Source organism: Cibotium barometz, chromosome 7 (assembly GCF_041138505.1).
Source record: "Cibotium barometz isolate CiBa-2024 chromosome 7, ASM4113850v1, whole genome shotgun sequence".
NCBI classification, from domain to species: Eukaryota; Viridiplantae; Streptophyta; class Polypodiopsida; order Cyatheales; family Cibotiaceae; genus Cibotium; species Cibotium barometz.
The window spans coordinates 36,506,273-36,528,301 of record NC_141052.1 but is presented as its reverse complement, the minus strand read 5'-3'; the positions used below and the strand labels follow the sequence as shown (position 1 = coordinate 36,528,301).

The window sequence follows — 22,029 nt, the reverse complement described above, 5'->3', positions numbered from 1 at the left end:
AAGGTGATTTGCGATGGATTCACCCTCATTCATGGTCAAGTTGTCCAGCTCCCACATCACGGGTGGGCGGATAGCCATCAGCTTGTAATCAAGTTTGCAAGCAGTAATATTGTTTACTTTCCACTTATTTAAGTGGTGCTAAGGTTTTGTAGACCTCAAGAGCATTTAAATGGTGCTATGGTTTTGTAGACCTCAAAAGCAGTACGACAAGGTTTGGATTATGAAATGGGAACATTCCCAAGACTACATTCCGCACAAAGCAATCTCACTACAAATTTGTGGTCGTGCCATTAGGGTTGACAAACGCACCGGCCACGTTCCATCAAATGTTGATGCAAATCTTCAAGTCCTTGTTAGAAAAGTTTATCTTCATCTTCTTGACTACTATGGGATTATTTAATATCCTTAACAACAAAGGCCTTGCTTTTGGCTGCATGTTATGTGCAGAAAAACAGGCCAAAAGAACCACTACTGATTATCCTCTTCAGAGGCCCAAATAAGAAAACAATAACCGAAAAAAAAAAGACTAAGATAATCTTATGTGCATTAAATTAAAGTGAAGATTCACAGAACCTGGAAGTTGAGGTTTTTACGAAGCAGGGCGTTGGCCTGAGTGCCCAAGGAGGTGGGCTTAGTAGTGCGTTCCTCCATTGCTAGCATCTGGATGGCAAGACTGCTCCCCACATGTGGACGTTTTTACGTTACATTCTCTTTTGCATGTCCGGTAACAATGTCCGGACACGTACACAGGGGATGTCCGGACATCAAGACTGCTCTTTGTCACATTTGGAGGTTACATCTTTTTTCCATGCCCGGGAGATGTCCGGACATGTATCGACCCTATAGAGATCACATCTTTTTCCCATGTCCGAGATGTCCGGACGTGCAAATAGGCACTGCCGATGTCCGGGCTTGCCTTCGAGTGAACAATAATCTTTTTTCCCCTTATAATGTAATTTTTGACGAGCCATTAGGTTTTCTTGGGCATAAAAAAACATGTGAAGCAAGTTAAAACATCCATGGTGGAGTCAAACCCGTACTCAAGGCAAGCAAACTTCTCTCCATCCAGTATATCTATGTGGTCTAATTTTTCAACATTATCTCTTCACATTTATACCTGTAGTCTATTATCTCTTCACATTTGTCTTGTAGTCTAATTTTGTTTAAAAACAAGGCTTTCACACATCAACCTACCCATTGTAATGTGAGACTCAACCATTTCATATATGTGACTAGTCTTGCAGAAGTGTGTGTGTGTGTGTGAGAGAGAGAGAGAGAGAGAGGTTCGGAAGATATCCTTCCAAACTGCAGGAATATGCTCTTTTCTTTGCATGGGCAAGAAATTGGGCTATATGGACAATATGGACTAGTCTTGCAGAAGTGTGTGTGTGTGTGTGTGAGAGAGAGAGAGAGAGAGGTTCGGAAGATATCCTTCCAAACTGCAGGAATATGCTCTTTTCTTTGCATGGGCAAGAAATTGGACAATATGGTTAGATCGTAATTATGAGGTGTTGCACAACCTCGGATTGACAAGTACATATACTTCCTTCGATCATGACAATTTTGAGCTGCAAGCAGATTGATCATCAGAACTATGAAGTATTTTTCCTTTGTTTTTAGATATACTTTAATGAGAGCCTCTCACTTTGAGGGTTCTTGAATATAAGATAAAATAGTGGTTTCACCAAAAAAAAAAGTGAGAGAGAGGAAGAAAGAAAGCTGCATTAACGTCTACTAGAGGCCGAACTCGACCGAGACAAATCAATGTACAATTGTCAATGTCTTCTGGATGTCCAGAACAAAAAGGACAAAATGAACATGAAATAAAGTATGAAAATACTGAGCTAGTGGGGGGGTGTGATGGATGGAGCACTACTGCTAAAGTGAGAGAGAAAGAGAGAGAGAGATCTATCAAAAATACTCAGTAAAGCGGTGGAAGCCATAAACACAACCCTTATAGTATACCCACTTGTAAATGAAGTGAAATAGATACAAGACGAGTTAGACAACATAATATTACCTTGACCATTAGGACACAACCTTAAAGTTTACAATGGTCTAACCACATATTCAAAGAAAAGTAATTATACAATTGCAAGATACATTGGTCCTCGCTTTACACAACTCTAGAAGGCAAAGCTATGGCTACACATCATGACTATAGGCGTACAATCATCATCAAGAGATTCTTAGTCCATGCTTATTACGATTGGTGATGGTCCACCTATATTTTAAAAAAAAAACTTTTAAAATTTGCTAAATGCTTGATAAAGTGATGTATTACACATTGTATTTTAAGATGTTAGTCATAACACTCATGAACCATGGATACATTCATGTATACACCTAAAAACATAACTACTCTCTAAGCTCCTCAAGGCCAAGAGAATAGTCTTTTACTAAACTGATAGGACCAAGAAACAAAAAACATATCAATTCTTATGTATTTTGGATACTAATGATAACCACTACAAACTTTGACCCATTTTGATCAAAAAATAAAACACATCCTCCTTTTTCTTCCACAAGCTCTGAGTTTTTTTTAGAGAGAGTTGTAGTTATTTTTATCTATTCATAAAATAATTGAGTTAAAACTTAATGCCTTACAACCTCTATATATCTTCAAAATATGGTATGGTATGTAGCCAATCCACATATGCATATCCCATAAAAGCATGTTGGTCTTAACGGTCGTACCATTTTCGGTAGATATGCACACAAAATTGGGCCTTTCCAATGCACATTGCAACCAAATATGATCCGATGGTGACCAAACTTTGCAAGTATGTGGACCCCACCCTCACTCTTTCAAAGTTTGGCACCATTGAACAACATTTGGCTGCTATGTGCATTGAAAAGGCCCAATTTTCAATGGGCTCTCTAAGGCTACAACACATTAAAAATTGGGCCTTTGGCACACACATTGCAACCAAAATGAAAGAGACAAAACATTAGGGGGGTGTGTGTGTGTGTGTGTGTGCGCGCATGCCTTAGAGAGAGAGGGGGGAGAGAGAGAAATGATACCCTTCTATGTAAACAAAATGGGATGATGTATAAAAATAAGAGAATAATACATAGGACAAATTATGAAACTACAACATAGGGGTAATAGCCTAGCTACTCTAGGCTTAGCCACCATACGATTGTTTTGATCTAAACGTACTTTTTTTTTTTTTGCTTTGGGTAGGAGTGATGCTTCCTTTCATAGATGTGTACGGACATTTCAACCACATAGTGACTTTAACATTTCTTGAATTAGAGACACCAAAATGACATGGACAAAATATATGGATTAACAAATGTTATTCTTACATGCAATAATTTCACTAGGAAAATATTTACAATAAAATATCTTTTTATATCAACAAGTGTGGGCTGCATATTATGAAAGAATAAGAAGCAATGTTGTGTAAAAAAATTGTAATGGTTTGTGATAGCTCTCCCAATTATATTGAATTGATTATCAGTTGTTTACAAAGGTAAAAATAATTTCATGTATGATTAAGAATATTCATTATTTTTCTTTGTTGTATGCTTTTTATTCTTCATGGAATTTATTGGTTGCACCTTGGTCTTTACCTTTAATTTCCTTTTCTACAATAAAAATAAAGGAAAATTGCTTAAGAATGAATAGGGAATGAGTGGTATGAGGAGGAATGGCTTTGGGGGAAGACTAGACTTCAAGATGTACAAAATAATGTATCAAAGTTGTAATCTCCTCAACTTTTCATGTGAAGGGTTGCCATGTGCATGTAGGGGGTTTTAAAAGTGATTTTTCACACCATCACTTGGAAAGTGACTTTAATGAACCTTAGAGAATAGCCTAAATGCTTATGAATATGTAATATTAGTTTAGAGAATCTACCTATCATGTGGGAAAAAATTAAAAGGCTTATGACACATTATACCCCACTAAGGCACATTAAGACACATTTGTGATAGCTGATAGTTAGGATGCTAAAGATACCTAATCTATGTAATATTGGTATATGCTTAGAAAAGACTCAAAATGTTTTGGAAAATAATTAGGATGACATTTTGATTAGTAAAATTGAATGCGAGATTATTTGAAAAAGATTAGTACTTATGGGTAGAATTAAAGGTTATAAGGTAAATATGAACTAATATGTTGAACATTGTTTTAATCAAAATAAGACTAAAAAATGAATGTTTTCAATTGAAATTGATTTGGAACTATCAACCATATAGGGACTTAACATTTTCCCTACACTTAATTGAAATCGATTTGGAACTATCGACCTTACAGCAGGGACTTAACATTATAGGATTAAAAAAGGAATATCTTTTATTGAAATTGATTCGAAACGATTGACCTTCTATGGACTTAACATTTTCCCTGCACTTGAGATATGAAGCGTCCCTACGAACAAGTTTGTGGGGAATATTTTATCATTTGCATATCAGAAATTATATATCCGTAACATTAGTATTTTAGGTTGGATTGGTATGAAAAGGATTACGACCACTTACATTTACCCAATTCAAGTGTTAATGTATTTGCATATGGCTTGTAATTGGAGGAGAGGGTGGTGTATATACCAACACACCATACACCTAGATATGGTTATGAGTTTCATTTAATTGGAGGAGAGAGGTGTATATACCAACACACCATACACCTAGATGTGGTTGTGAGTTTCATTTAATGTATTTGCATATGGCTTGTAATTGGAGGAGAGGGTGGTGTATATACTGACACATCATACACCTAGATGTGGTTGTGAGTTGAAAGTAAGGTTTAGAATGTGGTTATAAGGAAGGTAAGATTTGAATCGTATATATAATTTGGCATTACAGAAAGGGATTTGAAATATCATTGGAAAAATAATTTGGTTTTGAAATTTGGAGAATTTCTATTGGTGGAAAGCCAACGTATACGATTATTCATATTAACTTATAACAGACAAAGAGCATCGAGAAATAACAGTACAAACATAAATAAATGAAAGATAGGTAATCGACAAACCACCAGTATCTGCGTATATTACTGCTTCTTTTAATGAATGAACACATAGGCTTTGCGCTATAAGATGTTAACTAGTGTGATACAAAGCGTTACATACATTCAGTATGCCAGCTGGATTCTCATAGCTATTCGGCGGTAGATAATTATTGGCGAATGACTAAGGATAACTAAGGGTTAACACCTGGTACACTCGGTGGGTAGTTCGCCCCGTGGGGACGAAAGATGAACCCACTTGATGATGAGGATAAGTATAGGTAAAACCAGATTCTATAACTTCTTGAAAGAAATCCTCTTGAAATCCTAATTAAGTTCTATCTAAAGGGTTTCTAAAATCTACATCTATAATATGGGCTGATGGATGTGCTTGCCTATAACACTAAAATTGAGATTTTAAATAATAGGAAAAAGAATGAGAACATTTATCTACATTATCCGGATTGCCGGCTTCTTGATCATCTTCTGTCTATTCCCCGCCCTCCAACTGGTTACTCTGACCATATAGTTAGGTAACGGCACCTCGTCTCTGCTCGAGTGGCTCCTCTAGGAAGACTGACCCTTCTGTACAGATTCTTTGAATCAAACTAGCCACTTTGCACTTTGTCATCAATTAGATGGACCTCCAGAGGTTGTTGGTTTACTGGCGGCACATCCCTGCTGAATTGTGCCACAATTTTCTGCACTATTTGCTAGTTTGAGGGGAGGGGAAAATTATTGGAGTGTAATGTCTCCACTACTTCCAGTATACACACTGCGCATCTCTACATCTCCCTCTCCAAAACTTTCACTAAACCCCGGAGTTGATATGTCTTCTCTTCACTTTCCTTAACATATTCATCATGGCCATGCTCTACAGTCTTTATATATTTGCTTCGTATGCATCCAGCTTCTTCATTGTGTTTTTGAGCTCTGTATAAGCTGTAACTTTTTCCTTCAATTTATTTATCTTGACTAAATCTTGAGCTTTTTCATCTTCTAGCAGAGCATTATGCTCCTCCAGCTATTGATTTACCAATTTTAAAGCTTCGACTTCATTTTTGAACTGCTCTGCATTGTGGTGGAATGCTCGAGCTTGCTCCTAAATCAAGATTTATTGCATTCTAAGTTGAGTTAATGCTGGATCTTCAAACATACCTGTCGCGCTCACCTTTGCCTTTAGAATTACTCGGAGATTGACCCTGATCTTTCTATGTATTCTCTTTGGCTGGTTACCTCTGTGCCCTCACCTTTGAAATCCCCAATGGCTATTATTGGTATTTTCTAAAGATGAGGGTTGTAAACATGGCATGCACCCTCTTCATATAATCAAAACAAATCTAACACTACCCAAGCTCTCCATGAGGGTGCATCTCATTTACCAAATCCACCCTTGAGCCTAGACCCATTCGAGACATCTTGAAAATGTAGCGTTGACTAAATTTTGATAAAGTTAATTGCTAAGGAAAAACAAAGATTTGGATAAAATCATATCTACTCTTGGACTTCAACTACAAAAGAACTCTCAAAGCTCTGTTCACCATTACCTCTCCCTTCCTTTCTTCAACTACAAAAGAACTCTCAAAGCTCTGTTCACCATTACCTCTCCCTTCCTTTCTTCCATTTGGAAATCCTATAGACACAAAAATCACCAACAATTAGCATAGAGCATAAAAAACATTCAAGAACTAGAGTATGCTAATACATCACATCTTGTTGTTCTCAAACAAGGGTTCTAATTTTTGAAAAAGGGCATCCATCTAAATGTCAACCATAAGACTGTTGACTATTTGGAAGGATAGCTTCTAGCACCATATCTTCAGCTAACATCTTTTGCAGTGCCTTAGGCTTCAAGGTATGTTTACTTTCCACCATTTTAGACACCTTTCCTCCAACTCTCTCCTAGATTTCCCCTTTGCTACCACATGCATATGGAAACCAACATAAATAGCACATCTAGTAATTAGACGTTCAAGAGTGTCCCTTGAGAAGACGTCCCTTGGAGGACATATATATAACTTACAAGGGCAAGTTGCAATGCATAATGGGATACTCTCATAGAGTGATAGCATTTGAGTGAGCCACTTATTAATTGGACATTACAAGGAACCCTTGACAAGCGTCCCTTTCATTCTTTACACCTAATCCGAGAAAGTTAGGACACAATTGATTTTGTTACATTGCAAGTGTCCCCCACATTTTCTTAATCTGACAATCCCATCGAAATTGGTAATGTTTGTTGTAACATCCTCACTCCTTACCTACCCCCATCAAATTCAATCTCCATGCCTACAGTCTTCAGCTCCTGTGTAGTTGATGCTCTGTGATAAATTTGAGTGAAGACACCATCTGGTAGACAATACTTAGAGAATTTGAAGCAGGCAATTTTCTTATCATGTCCACCACACTATCAACTAACCTATCTAGATATCTTTGTGGTAATGACCTAGATTCTCCAAATACAATAAACTTGTTTCCAGATTCAATGTCTAAGGTATAATTTCTCCTATCGCCTCCAGTTTTATAAATGACACTTCAAACATGCTCTCCTATGACCCATCCATACACTAAGGAATCTTAATGCTTGCAGGCTTGAAATTAAAATATGAAACTAGCTCCTTGTTCTCAACTAGACACACACCATTGAGTTCATCTTGACAACTTCAATAGCATCATCAACATTATCATTGTTTTTTGCATTCCTACTAAATATCATTTCCACACTCTACACTTTGTAATTTTTCATACACTTTGTAGGTTTTCATCGTCATCCTACTAGCAGCAACCATTTTGGTTGCATTCACTGGGCATTGACAAACAATACCTGTAAACAAGTAGTTGGAATATTTGCATTCTATGGAGAGATTCGTTATTTGTAGGCAGAATGGCAGAATATAGTCATCCTACTGGTAGCAACCATTTTGGTTACATTCAATGGGGGCATTGACATTACCTACAAGTAATTGGGATATTTGCATTCAGTGTCGAGATTAGTTATGTGTAGGCAAAATTGTAGACAGTGACATATTTGGGATGCTTTTTGTTGAGGATAAGTTTGATGAGACCAACTACCCATTGTGGTCCTATATGATATGCAATGTGTTGGTCGCCAAAAGGACTTTTGAATGTTGTTATTGGCATTGAGGCGTGCCCTATCTTGCTAGAACAATAGCATAGTACTAATGTAACTGTGGCATCTACCTCCGCACCTCCCACGGCAGAACAAGCTAAGTGGGATGATAGGGATGCATAGACACATGCATTCTTGGCACTTTCACTGAAAAGGAGCATTATTCTTTATATTCACTCATGTAAAACTGTGAAGCGTGCTTGGGATGCACTTACTATGCTTTGCCACATGTGTTGTTAACAAGGCATGATTAGCTTACTTGCACTAGCACTTAGAGTCCAAGCATATGAATGATGAAGATTTAATGGAGTTCCTCACAAGGATGAAAGATCTCAAGGCAATTGTCATATATTGATGAGGCCTATCTAGACAGTTCTCACAACTCTACCAGGTTTTTGCATCTACACTTTGGCTCATGAAATGAAAGGTAAATCCAATGCCCTTGCTTTTGATGAGTTGATTGCACTGCTCTTGCAAGAAATCAATCTTGGCAAAACCAAACTGGTATGTGTATGGGAGATCAGGAATTTGTTGTTGCCAATCAAAAAGGCAAAGGCAAAGACTTTTCTTAGGACAACTATAAGCCAAAGGTAGAATCAACCTAGAATTTTGGAAAGGATGCCAAGAAGGGGTGTGATAAGCCTAAGAAGAAAGACAAATGCTCTACTATCATCAGAAGCCATGCCATTACATCAATAAATGTAGAAAAAGGCTAGATAAGGAGGAGAAGAAAGAGTTAGGTATGGTTGTGGGGCTGATGAATCAGCACCAAGTACTGAAAAGAAGGAGTCAACAAACTATGCACAAGATGATTAGGCATTCATTGTGCACTGCAGTTACGATTCTTCTATCCATGATGTATGCATGTTAATTATAGATCAGCATGTCTGGTACTTTGATAACGGTGCAAGCACATTACTTCTTAGCATGATTTATTTTCCTCAATTGTCTGCTCCTCAGTCAAGGAGGAACAATCACATGTGGAAACAACTCCTCGTATCCACTAAAAGGAGTTGGTAAGGTTGTTCTCACTGCTGCTATAAATGGTGGAACAATCACTCTCTCAGAAGTCTTTTTTGTGCCACACATCAAAAAGAACTTATTGTTAGTCTCTACCATTGCTCGGGTAGGCCTAGTGGTCAGATTTGTTGTGATGAAATCTATATAGTTCATGACAGAGTGATGGATACATCACTGTGTTATATCCGGTACTCTTAAGCCATGGGATTTACAGGTTAGACAATTATGAGAGATTGGCAGATAATTCTTGTTTAGTTACTACCACACCACTTTGGTCATTTGCATTTTGGTAGTTTATTGCATGCCTCAAAAGGAAAGAGATGGTATCAGAGTTGTCAAAGCTTGAGGATTCCGTTGTGAGGGGTGCATTTTGGCCAAGTGTTATGGGCTACCACACCTCCAAGAGAGAACTCAATGCATTCACCTAAGGGGAGAGCAATAGAACACGACTGTCGTACAACACTTACCAATGCTTCAAACTTGAGTCCCTTGAGGCCTCCAAGCTCACTTGTTAAGCTCCAAACCTCCAAGCTCCACCTCCACAAGCATGAAACATACAAGCATAGAAGAGGCAAAAGTGCTAGAATGCTCTCTCTCAAGACACAAAGAAGAGCTCTCAATAGCACAAAGGGGGATTGTGTCCTTTCATTATGAGAAAATGTCGTATGTATATTTGGCCCTTATTCACACTTGGGTGCCCAAAACTTACTTAACTAAGGCCTTGGGTGGCCAATATCTCATAATGTACAACTTTTATAGTGCCTTTACATGACACTTATTAATGTCCTCAATTGGAGGAGCGTACTTGTAAATCCAAAATGGGATTAACATCCCCCCTACTACGTGATGTAGGTTCTGTCAGAACCTGTTACCAAGGTCGAAAGACCTGGTCGCCGAACTCATGGCAGTGATTGATCAGGACCATGAGCAATTTTAAGAATCTAACACTGACCACTATTGCTGGGTCTGGGATATGGCGCCATGCTTGTATCCAATTTAGTATATGCTTCCTTTGTTCCCTTATGTCTGTAAATGTAGCTGGCATGAAGATTGGGAAGTTATAATAGACATGCAAATCTCACTCCTTGGCCTCCTGAAATTCCATAGGTGTCCATTGCCTCTTTAGTGGCATGTACAAGGGATCAACTCGTTGAGTTGGTGGTGCATACATATATACATGGCTGTATTCTGGAATTGTTAGGAATTCCTTTCTCCAGTCTGGGTGTATTCCAAAGTCTTTCAACTTGGGATGTGCATCATCTGTGATAATTGTTGCATAGCCCCCTCTTGTGTGTACTGGGTGAGCTTTCCTCCACCTACGGAAGCATTAAATAATCATAAATGTTACCACTCTGATTTCAAGCAGATCAGCCAATTGTGGATTGGCTAATTTGGTCTGTCATGCCACGTTAGACCACAAGGTGCCCTCTCCACTAAAAGGTAGCAGTTCTTCTAAATCTGGGCGAGGTGCTCGGAGAGGGTAAGGTACATAATGTTGCTTTGTTGGCGTGACATCCGAGTAGGCCTCTAGTAGAATCCTTCGAGTTGGCTCAAATGGTGTTATTTGCATTAACACCTTGAACATTAGTATTGGCTTTAGTAGTGGATTGCCAACTTGAGTATCATCAATAAAAGCTTCAATATTGTCTTGGAGAAGAGTATGTCGTACCTCCTAAGTTTGCCATGGGGGAGATGGATCAGGTGCCGGTATCTCCTCGGGGGCAAGAGGGTTAGTGGGAAATTCTATATGTTGAGAAGAGATAGGAGAAAAAATGCAGTTTGCTTGAGACTTGTCACAGCAGGCGAAGCATTAGGATACAGATTAAGTAATTTGCTGGCTACATTAGAATACACGGGGTAAGTAGGGTTAGAGGATGTACTGGATGTCTCTTCTTGACCATGACCTGAGCTAGGGGGTGGGTGGCTAAGCTTGCGGAGTTTCATAAAATCTTGGAGCTCAGTGATGTCCTCAGAACTTGTGTTAGGATATTTGATATGTGATATATCAAAAGTATAGAGGACATTGGTTAACATGGATTCTAAATGTTTGTAGATATTATGGTATAGTTTTAGAATACCAAAAGGGTGATATAAGGAAGACTCACATGAGTTTGCTGGTGAGTAGTATTGTAGACTTCTAGCCACCCATGGCTTATAATCCATTGATAACTTTGTGCTACCACCTTGTAGTTGGCCGAGGTTTCGGGAATATCATTTGGGAACAAACAGGTCTAATTTTTCGACACTGTTGTCTAGGATTTCAGAGTTTTGGAGCACCCGACACCAACTATGAAGGTTTTGCACAATAGGGTGCAATGGATAAAAGTAAATATCTTGTGGATTAGTTAATACTATATCCCCCACAAAATTCCCATAATGATCATGGGATTAACCATCACGCTCAGTATTTTGCTTGATGAGGGTTAGTTCTCCTAGACTTAGGTCCTTAAACAGATTTATATCATATTGAAGAAATGAGAGGGTTAGTGTAGACAAAAATATAGTAAGAGTTTGAGGAGGGGCCCGAGGAGTTACTGGCAGCTAACCTATCTCTGAGGCTCACTCCAAGATTAGGCGCATTTCATATGTAGGCTCTTGTCTTTGACTTCAGTCTTGTATGGCCAATTGTCGTCCCAATTCTTGTATATGGGAGTCATTGGTGCTTAGGAGGTTTGATATGGCTATTTCTCAGACCATCCATGCAGCATCCAACTCCTCGAAGCACCTTGTTGCGTAATAGCCTCTCTTTCCTGAGCTTCAGTGATTCTTTGAAGTCTTTCAACAGCCAATCTTTAGTGTGAGATAGTGTGCATCAAACATCAGCACAATCGATACGATGTTGTGGAACGTTGCGCGCCACACTTCTATTTGTCTCTTGTTAAGAAACCATGTGTATTACCTTGGGGACTGCACAATTGCTTAAAGATGGGAATAATAAAGGTGAGAACATGCACCAAAAATTGAAGATTATGGAAAATTGTAGTCCCTTGTGGAATAGGTGGAGGATGCAAAGTGGAAAATGTTGAAGTGAAAGTTGCAAAGCATATTCAAGCACAAGGTTAGTAGGAACATGTCGCACACTATGCATGGCAATATGGAGATGTGATGGTGATCCCTCGGTAGCTACACTGATACACATTAGTACACATGTCTTTTATGAAAAGTCACACTAAAGACCAAATGGACACTCGTTGACAACACATGATAGCAAGGTTTACATACCACAAAATTGCTCTCTACATATGACATTGTTATGATCTCAACCTCTACAAGGGGATCACATGAACATTTGGATTGGATGAATTGCACAGGTTTTGTAATGAGAGACTTGATGGTCAATCTCAACAAAACCAAGCTCATGGTCTTTAGCACATCATATCGAGTTACATCACAAGGTTTACGTACCACAATGATCTCAACGTCTACAATGGGATTGCATAGACATTTGGATGCATTGCAAAGGTTTTGTATAAGAGACTTGATTGAATCACGGCAAAGGCCAAGGTCATGGTCTTTAACACATCATATCGAGTTACATCTAGCTTATCTTTGTCATACAAGGGAGCCTTGGTGGAGATTGTTTCATCTTAGTTTGTGTACCCCAAGGTTACTTTTACAATCTGAACCTATGCATGTTTGGCAAGAGCATATGCATCCCTAGCTCTCCTAGGGAGGCAATATTTCCAAGCCCACTTCCAAGAACCCCACATCAAATGTCTATTTGATACCTTAGTCACCTAGCAATGAGGCCCCCTTTTGGGACCGAATCTTAGTGAGGGAACTTGGAAGAGCATAGAGAGACTCCACGTGATGATGCTCTCACGTATGATCAAGTAAGCTATTTGTGCCACACAAGATTATGCTAGCATAGTTTGGAGTTGTCTTTTGGGTTCCTCTTTCAAACCATTACCTACATTCATGATGTATACACACTTGATGGTGAGAGCCCCTTGAGATTGGTCCTCGAGTTGATACAAGATGGACATGACAAATCGTGGTACTCTCTCGATTGGTTTCATGGGCACGACCTCCAGATAAAACATCTTCCTCCCTTAGAGTACAACTAGGATTCTCTATCTTATGACAAGAGCTCAACCATCTCACCTGGCAAGACTTGTTAGGGCTCCACACTAGCCAGACATGGGTGTCCCCACTAACACTCACCATGAAACCTCAGTTTCACTCTCAACATCTCTAAGGGTGAGTTCATTAAGATCCCGAGGTACTTACATATGCACATTTCTCATGCCATGCACATAGAGTCTGGCAGAGCCGAGGGCATCCCACAAGATGCATGCATATGTAGAGTTTAAACCGATGTTGAGGCGGAGGACGAGGAGCACTATTTGTTTAGATTCCCACCCTACTATGAGACCGGAGTGGGAATTCATTCATGTACTCAACCCCTCTCACAATATGAGGGCCAAAAATGTTTGGGCATGTATTTACCGGAGCTTTGTCGTAACAAGACGTCATGCTGAGGCAGCACTCAGAGAGACTTCCCAAACCTCCATCACATATTTTTGGGTCATAACCAACTATACTGCCCCTATAAACCTGCAACAGGACCAATCAGAACCACCACGACGGCCTACACAGACACATGATCCTTTGGCCCTGACTAAGCATGCGTGATTCTTTTTTAGAGCCAGATGCTCCAAATCTCAGGGGCCTCATCCCTCCACCCAACAATTGCAAACCCCAAAATCCTTCAACTACATGGCAAGCTCCTGTCCTGTCACATAGGGGAGATTCTATGGCTGCTTTGTGTTCTATTCTAGAGGAGGATGGTATCATTCTATCACCACACATTGTCATCATGCAGTTCCTACAGTTTTTTCATTTTCATGAACATTGTATACTACCTTTTGAAGACGTTACTCTATCTCCCTCTCTCTCTCCCCATACACACACACACACACACAATTCAAGTTACATTCTCTGCACTTAAATATCTCCTTTCTTTTCTTGTGTGCACAATGGTTTTCGCATCAAGCTCCTAATTTAATCTAAATTTCCATGCCATCAAACACATCATACTTGACTATGATATTTCTCACTGCGCCCACAAAAATGCATTCACACATACATATGTGCACGTGCACATGTACACGCACATGCATGCACACAGTGAAGTTGAATAGTGAACATTCAATCTTTCCCTTGTTAATAGAATATTCAAAATCTTTGTATGACCTGACTTCTCTCCACAATTATGGAAAGACCAGCAACAAGAGACTACAAGTTCTCAGCAATACAGGAAAATAAGAATGTTGAGCTCAGTATTCATCTTAAAACCAACAACAGGCTTTGACTAAATGCTTCTCAGCATCTTCAGTTCATGTGTGGTGATATACCTGCACTCAACCAAAAAGAATTGAAGTTCCACAACAATAATTACAGGCTCATCGCATTACATTGGAAACATGCACAGGCAAGTGACTTCGATCAAACCGGCACATACTTGGGTACAAATATTTATTGGTCTTCTGGGGTTATCTTTTTCAGCTCCTTCATATTTGTAGTCTCAACTCTGCGAAAAAGAAACAAGAAAAATGTTTGTGATACACAATGATGACAAGCATAGTCAGAAGCAAGACATTAAAGAAAATGACTTGTGGTATAAGAGAACAAGACTTGAGAAAAGGCTGGAAAAGAATAAGTGATCCAACAGTTACTATGGAGACCAGCATGTGTTTATCAAGTTTAAACCTATTGTTTTTTCCTGCTTTTCCACGTCTTCTTGCACAGCAGCTTTGAGGTGGCCAGCTCAACGTATGCTTTCCCTCTTCACATTGCAACAACTAAAATCACATGGCATTTTGTTTTTCCCGGAAAAACGATCCTTCTATTAGTCATATGAAAAACCACCCAGTAGGCTGAAATACAAGCACATATCCTCTAAAAGAGAACAAAGCTCAGGGAAGGATAGTCCCCTCCATGGCTGCCCGCTCTCGGAGGGAACTACCTCATACAAGAAAAGTAAGAGGAGGAGGAGGGGGATGGGGGGGTACGGGGGAGCCCAACCTGTGGCCTGTAGTGCCAGGGGGATGAGGGTGCCCTCAATTGATCTCACTGCATCGTGCCCGCCAATTGTGCCACGCCACTATGCTGCTGATGATCTCCCATCTCTGACAAGTGCTAGGGGACCAGGCCTCTACTCAAGAGTCGGGGTGGGGATAGACTCTATCCTGCAATGTGCAATGTGTGAGCCTGAGGGCATGGCCATCAGCTGTCTCCTCATAGTTGCTCTCCTCATAGTGGAGTGGAGGCTCCTGACTCTGTCACCCAATCCGTGGCCTGTAGTGCCAAGTGGGGTCTCCGGCACTGACAGAGAGGAAGGGACCTTGCTGCCAAATGCACAGGAAGGCCTCTCAACGTTTCCGCATGCAGTCCGAACCTCCCTGTACCTTCCCCCACTGGACGTGGAGGGTATGTATGATATCTGTCCATATGGCACAGATGGACTCCACTTTCGGGGGAAGAGTGGGGGGGGGATGAGGGTGCTCTCAATCGGTCTCACTGCATCGTGCCCACCAAATGTGCCATGCCACTATGCTGCTGATGATCTCCCATCTCTGACTAGTGCCAGGGGACGAGGCCTCTACTCGACAGTCGGGGTGGGGATAGACTCTATCCTACAATGTGTGAGCCCGAGGGCCTGGCCATCAGCTGTCTCCTCATAGTGGCTCTCCTCATAGTGGAGTGGCGGCTCCTTACTCTGTCATCCATGCAACTGTCCCCCAGGTGATGATGCGGGAGGCAGCCCGAGAGGTGGTGAATAGTCGCAGAATCGTCTGCCATACCTGCTGCACTTTGGGGCAGTCCCAAAGGCAATGTCGTCGCGACTCATGCGGTGGCTGCATCTCATGCACACTGCTGGATGACCACCAATGGCCAGCCACATGCCAACTGCTACCTCCTATGAGCCACCTACCAGAGGGACAAAGTGACCTTTCGAGGACGGAAACTGTCCCAAAGTCGCTTCCAAATGTCTTTGAGGAAGCTAGGCGAGATGTCTTGTGAGGACTAATGATCTGGTGAGGCAGGAGTACCATCAATCTCGTGCATCTGTATCCGTCAGCCTAACCTCCCTGAGTAGTGAAAAAAGGGGTGGAGGGGCTCTCAGGGCTAAAAGGGTCTGTCCACTCCCACTCACCGGGGTCCCACTAAATCCACGTCAAGGGTCGGCTCTCCCCTAGCCAGAATCTCCAGGACCTGTCTCAGGAAACCTGCGACGGCCGCGGGGGGGGGGGGGGGGGGGGGGGGGGGGGGGAGCGATGTGCCAGCAGTGCTCATGGAAGCCGATGATCCGGACCCGCTGAAGTGAGCCACCATTAAAGTCCTCTGCTAGGGAGAGGATCAGACGCCCATGGCATTCGCCCGAGAAGATAAGAGCTGGGCCTCCGTCTGATTCAAGAACCACTAGAGGGATGTCATGGTGCGTGAAATCTAGGGAGAGGGGATCCTGCAAGAGGATCAGCCAGTCTGGGTGGACACTTGAGTCGATGGCAAGGACTATCTGCTCTTCAATCTCAGGGAGCCACCCATCCTGAACCTCCTAGGGAAGCCCTTGAAACTGCTCCCCTCACCTAGAGACTGGGCTAGGGCCAACCTGAGGGGGATCCGAGCCATGTGAGAGCGCACGCCCAAGGGGTGGCCGCTGGGCATCCTGAAGAGGGGGTTCCAAAACAAGGGTTGGCAAAGTCTCTCCTCGTCCAAGGCCAAGGGGGGAGCTGCTGAAGGGCTGGCTTGAGGTGCCTCCAAGCTCTCATCAAACTGGCTACAAATCTGTCCTCAAAAGCGGTGCTCAGGCCTCATCATACATTGGGAGTCTAGGGGCCGCCAAGTGAGGGGGTCTGAGCTGATACCCGATCAGTCAGAAAAGGCTTCCAGGGCTCACGCCGCTTACCACACCTGGCACAAGGCCTCTAACGAACAACTTGCCCAGCAGGGCTCTGCTCGGTCCAGTTGGGTCAATGATCCCCAATACTCGCGAGACCTGCAGCTGAATAATCACCCTCCAAGCCACCTTGGCCCTAGCCGGCCGGCCATCCGTCCTGGCCCACAGAAAATTCTGAATCAGTCACTGAACGTGACCAAGGCATACCCTGGAAAAATGCCCAGTAAGATGTGATGTATCACATGGTGGCAAGGAGCACATGGTTGGCCACAATTACACGGCCAGTGAGTGAGAGGTGGGAGGTGCTCCAATCCAAAAGCTTCTTCCGAATGCTCAGAAGAAGGGAGGCTAGTTGCTGCTCGACTGATAAGTCAATCCCAACCTGGCATCCAAGGTATTTCTGATCCGGGTGCTGTAACTCCAAGTGGGCCGACAGGGGTTTCTCAAAACACTTTACCATTAATGCAATTAAACGCTTAAATTGGCCACAGCCTTAAACATACACCACTAAATTCCACAAAACTATAAAAGAGAGATGTGCACATCTATGATCTGACACCACATAGAGGCCGGAATGGGCCAACTCCCCCCTCCCCTGGGAGTATTTTATCACCCAAGAAGAAAAATATGATGTACAAGCTTTGAGGGAGCACATGATCCAGATTTATCCACATACAACCATGAACAATTCAGATACATGGGTTGTCATCAAAAAGCCCCATGAAAATGCTAAGAATATGTATATTCCATGTGGATACTAGCCAACATAGCTTATCCAATAGCCCACATAGCTGTCCATAAGCCCATATGCATAGTTGTCACGGTAGGAAAATACGATACCGTACAAGAATTTTTGGTACGATATGAAATTTTCGGATACCGTACGATAAAATACGGTTTTTTTTTTAACACTGACAAACTATGGAGCTTCCTTGAATGTGAGGGAAGGTTGGGGGGGGAGGAGTCTACAGTGCTTGAGGAACCAGAACATGGAGATGTGTCTCTCCCAGTTGGATCTCCCAATTGTCTCCAAAAAAGAACCTGCATGGGTAATGCAGTACCAAACGTCTCCCAGTGTAGCGTTTATGACTAAGGGACCGTCCTTGCACAAATACGAGCAGTGCATCTAGGGTGATAGGTTTAGGGACTCCTCTCTAGATCAAAATGGCCATGTACAAATCTTCTCCCTCGTACATAATTTGAGGATCTGATTGTCTAGCCTACCTATACCAGGGATCTCCAAGTGATGTAGCAAGATTCTCTCATCCTACCAATCAAGTGTACACTACCAGACTACCTTTCCAGATTTTTTAGGTCTCTCAGCAACCCCATATGGAATACTGAGTGGGCACGAAAGTTACGAAGTATTGCGGGCATTTGGGATCTTCTTAAAGCAGGATTTCTATATTTTTTTTAACATTTGGAAATTTTTTCTCAAGGTGGGGGTTTGGGGGGGGGGGGGGGGGGGAGGTGGGTCGTGCCGGTACGAGAAACAACTATGCCCATATGGCTGAATCATAGGCCCATAAAGCTGTCCATAATCCAATATGATTGAGATACAATACCCCATGGCAATAGCAAGTGCCCAATGGCTCACTTTCATGCCCAATGGCAATAGCAAGTGTCTAATGGCTGTCCATATATAACCAATTAAAAAGACAAATGCCCAACCGCCGCTGAAATTCATAATACAATGATTAAATACCCTTGCCTTCAATAGCCAAGGACTACTCGACTGCAGTCAAGCGTAAGCTGCACCCCCCCCCTCCGCCTGCCATCACCACCATCACTCCCTTCCCCCCTCCTCGTCATTGCCTGCTCACCATCATCCCTATCAGAATATGGAGGAGAGATGATGACAAAATTTGAGAACACGAGCAAGTGCAGTGCAAAAAAATACAGCAATGGAGAAGGAGAAATGAAATGAAATGAAATGATATATTAACGTCCTCAAAAGGCCAAAATGACCTATGAGACCAAAAAGGTTACAACAATGGGTGGATCTGATACAACGTCTGTGTAAGAAAAGCTAAAACAACTAAACAACTAACTGAAACTGAAACAACAACTATGAGGAAAAGTAAGGTACTAGGAGCTCCTAATGGATAACATTTGGGAAGGAAAACTCCAGCAACAAAGGTAAGCATCATATACATCACTATCCAAAGATGTCTCTCATCGGTCAATGGCGGATATCCTCAATGTCCTCCATGGTGAGTACTCTGACTGGACATCTCCCATGCCGTGCTAGTATGGTTCTGATCCTTTGTTGTAGTCTCCGCCGGTGTCGAGATGGGCCTCTCATCTTGGGGCGCCTAGACCGCCCCAGCTCTATAGCCCGATCAATCAGTGTACCTCTGGTGCGGCTATACTCTGGGGCTAGCTGCAATGCCTGCTGGCCTGACTGTTCAATCTCTGGTCGAAAGAAGTCTGTAATCTACCTCTGTAGGTGTCTCTCCCTCTCTGATCCCCTCCCTCTCAAGAGACCCTCTCTATGTCTACGCAGTTCCAGCAAGTATAATCCGAGGCATCTCTGATCCTGCTCTCTCGTGACTCTGGAAAGTGGTCCGAAACCCTCTCTGAACAGGCAGTGAAAATGGCCTCATATCTCATAATATACTGGACAGTGACATATGTAATGTAACTCTGTCTCTGGCTCCATCTAGCACAACTGACAAATCCTGGCCTCAACTGGTACTCCTCTGAATCTGCCAGTCTCAATCTCTAGCTGGTGTGAGGACGTGCGCATCTGATCAATAGCACACCATACCCCATGAGAAAGATGAGTATCCATGTAGCTGGGTCTAATCACAAACCCATCCTCCGTGAGCTGGAGAAGATGATCTCTATAGAAAGCCATCTTCGTACCAAGCTCGTGTGTCGGCTGTATCCATGTCCTCCTAGTGTCCAGCTGTGTCAAGTCCTGCCTGATAAGTCTGGTAATCTCTGCCCGTGTGAGAGAGAGGGAGGGTGCATCCAAGGAGTACTGAAATGGAGGTAGCCTGTCCATACTAAAGCCATGCAGTTGGAACCAAGCTGTCATCTGTGCAGGGAGTACTGAAATGTCATCCAGGGAGTACTGAAATGGCGTATAACTCTGCTCTATATACACAAGAAAATCCCGAAAACCTAATTGATACATGTGTGGGAGCAAGGGGCCATTTTAAATGACCCCTATGGTCTAGTCGGCCTGCAGGCAGGAAAACCGACAACAACATAGGACACCCGACTGGTATAAATGTCAGTCGGCCAGCTCCTGTCTGTCGGCCACCACACGTGTGCAGTCGGCCAGCCTACAGAGAGAGACAAGGAGCAGCAAAACCAGTCGGCTATCACTTGGACCAATCCCAGAACCACAAGACAGCTTCCCACACTTGGTAAACATAGGGAAAAATAGGGAAAAAAATATGGAGAGAGGGGAAAAATGAGAAAACACCTAATCCGGGCAGGCACACCCACAACAGAGACCCTGGTGTAAATATACAGAAAGGAGATGACTGCTAACACCCCCTCTCAGCTCCTGGATGTGAAACCAACCCCAGGGAGCTGGAGTGGGAGCCGGAGCAAAGCCTAAGATAGAGACTTCGTGAAGAGGTCTACCGCATTGTCCTCTGTCGAACAGAACTCTAGCAAGATGTCATCAACAACGATCTTTTCACGAACAAAGTGCCTCTGGATGACCATGGGTTCCAACAGTGGAAACCCAATCCTGCCAAGCAACCTCTGCAACCTCACCACCTCGCAAGCAGCACCACAAGCAGCCCGGTACTCTGCCTCTGTCGACGACAAGGCAATAGACGGCTGCCTCTTATTGCTCCAAAAACCTGCTCCTGAGCCAAGGGAAAAACTATAGCATGATGTCAAGGTCCGCGTGTCTGGCTCTCCTCCCCAATCTGAGTCACTCCATCGGTGGAGTCTGACTCCATCCATCAATCCCCCTCCTGTGTAAAAGAGTCCAAGAGCCTTCGCATGCTGCAGAAACCACAAGATACGCAATCCAACCTCCCAAAGAGTCCTCTGCAAACATGAGCTAAACAACCTCATCAGGAAGCTCCCGTCCAATCTAGTAATCATCAACCAAATCAATGAACCATTCTGCTTCCGAGTCAAGGAGGCATGCTCACAAGGATCAACACCTGTTACGGTGGGATGCCAAGTCCTAGAAACCTGCTTAAGACCACTCAAGGCCTTCGGAAACCTGTAAACCACCCCCTCTGAGTCCGGAACCACAAAGCCTGGAGAGTGTGCAACATCCACCTCCTCCTGCAAGTAATCAACTGTCACCTACCTGGCTTTCCAATAGGTCCCCGTGGAGAGAACTTCCTTATCTACAGGAGTTTCTTTGTCCCAAATACTACGAGACATCAAAGTATAGGCTACCTGTCACAAGTTCCTGAGGTGATACAATGTTATCCTTGTCCTCCACTTTCTCTTTGAGTCTACTCACATGAAAAACGGGATGAACTTACACTCGGGAAGGCAATTCAAGATTATATGCGACCTCACCAACCATTTTTGAGATTCTATAAGTGTAGCCACAAAGGGTGCCCACACTGGACTCTTCCAGCCAGACCATCCCAGAGTGTGTCACACTATATCGTCCCAAACTTGGGACCGCCACACTGCCACAGTGGATCTCCCCACTGGACCATCCCAAAGCATTCACTATGGATCACCCACTGGACCATCCCAGAGCATTCAGTGGACCATCCAGAAACGGAAGCCCACCACCAATAGATACACGAGAGGTGCATGCACCGGCATTGAAGGCACCACTGTCACTCCAATGGGCATCTACGAGAGATAGGAGATGCCACCGACTCCACCACATCTTGCAAGAATCATTTAAATAGCCCTCAACTCATCCTGGAGCATATCCTACTTCCTTTATCCTTAACCTTCCCATTTGGTCATGTTCGTCGAGTCTATCCATTGAGTGTTGTCACTTGTCATCGCGTCTCTGTGTCGTCCTGCTCACTGTCACCACTGCTGGGTGTGCACTGTACACTGAAGGAC

The 22,029-nt window shown here is 42.8% G+C and overlaps 2 protein-coding genes across 6 annotated transcripts in view; both read right to left on the bottom strand.

Moving 5' to 3' along the window:
* The window catches only part of LOC147636941 (ABC transporter A family member 8-like), a 93,553-nt gene extending 92,711 nt beyond the window's left edge, over positions 1–842 (bottom strand). For 2 of the 5 annotated variants that reach the window (XM_086800522.1, XM_086800523.1), the window contains exon 1: positions 574–815. In XM_086800522.1, coding sequence (XP_086656648.1) covers positions 574–660 — 87 coding nt within the window. In that variant the 5' untranslated portion in view covers positions 661–815. Of the gene's footprint in view, positions 1–573 lie in introns of all 5 variants that reach the window. The other 3 variants (XM_086800528.1, XM_086800526.1, XM_086800524.1) reach the window with 3 other exon arrangements.
* Positions 843–14,239: 13,397 nt separating this feature from the next.
* The window catches only part of LOC147636940 (PITH domain protein (DUF1000)), a 37,873-nt gene continuing 30,083 nt past the window's right edge, over positions 14,240–22,029 (bottom strand). Inside the window, exons 8-9 of the mRNA XM_086800521.1 lie at positions 14,575–14,643; positions 14,240–14,467 (exon numbers count right to left, since the gene is read on the bottom strand). Coding sequence (XP_086656647.1) covers positions 14,589–14,643 — 55 coding nt within the window. The 3' untranslated portion in view covers positions 14,240–14,467; positions 14,575–14,588. The remainder of the gene's footprint in view (positions 14,468–14,574; positions 14,644–22,029) is intronic.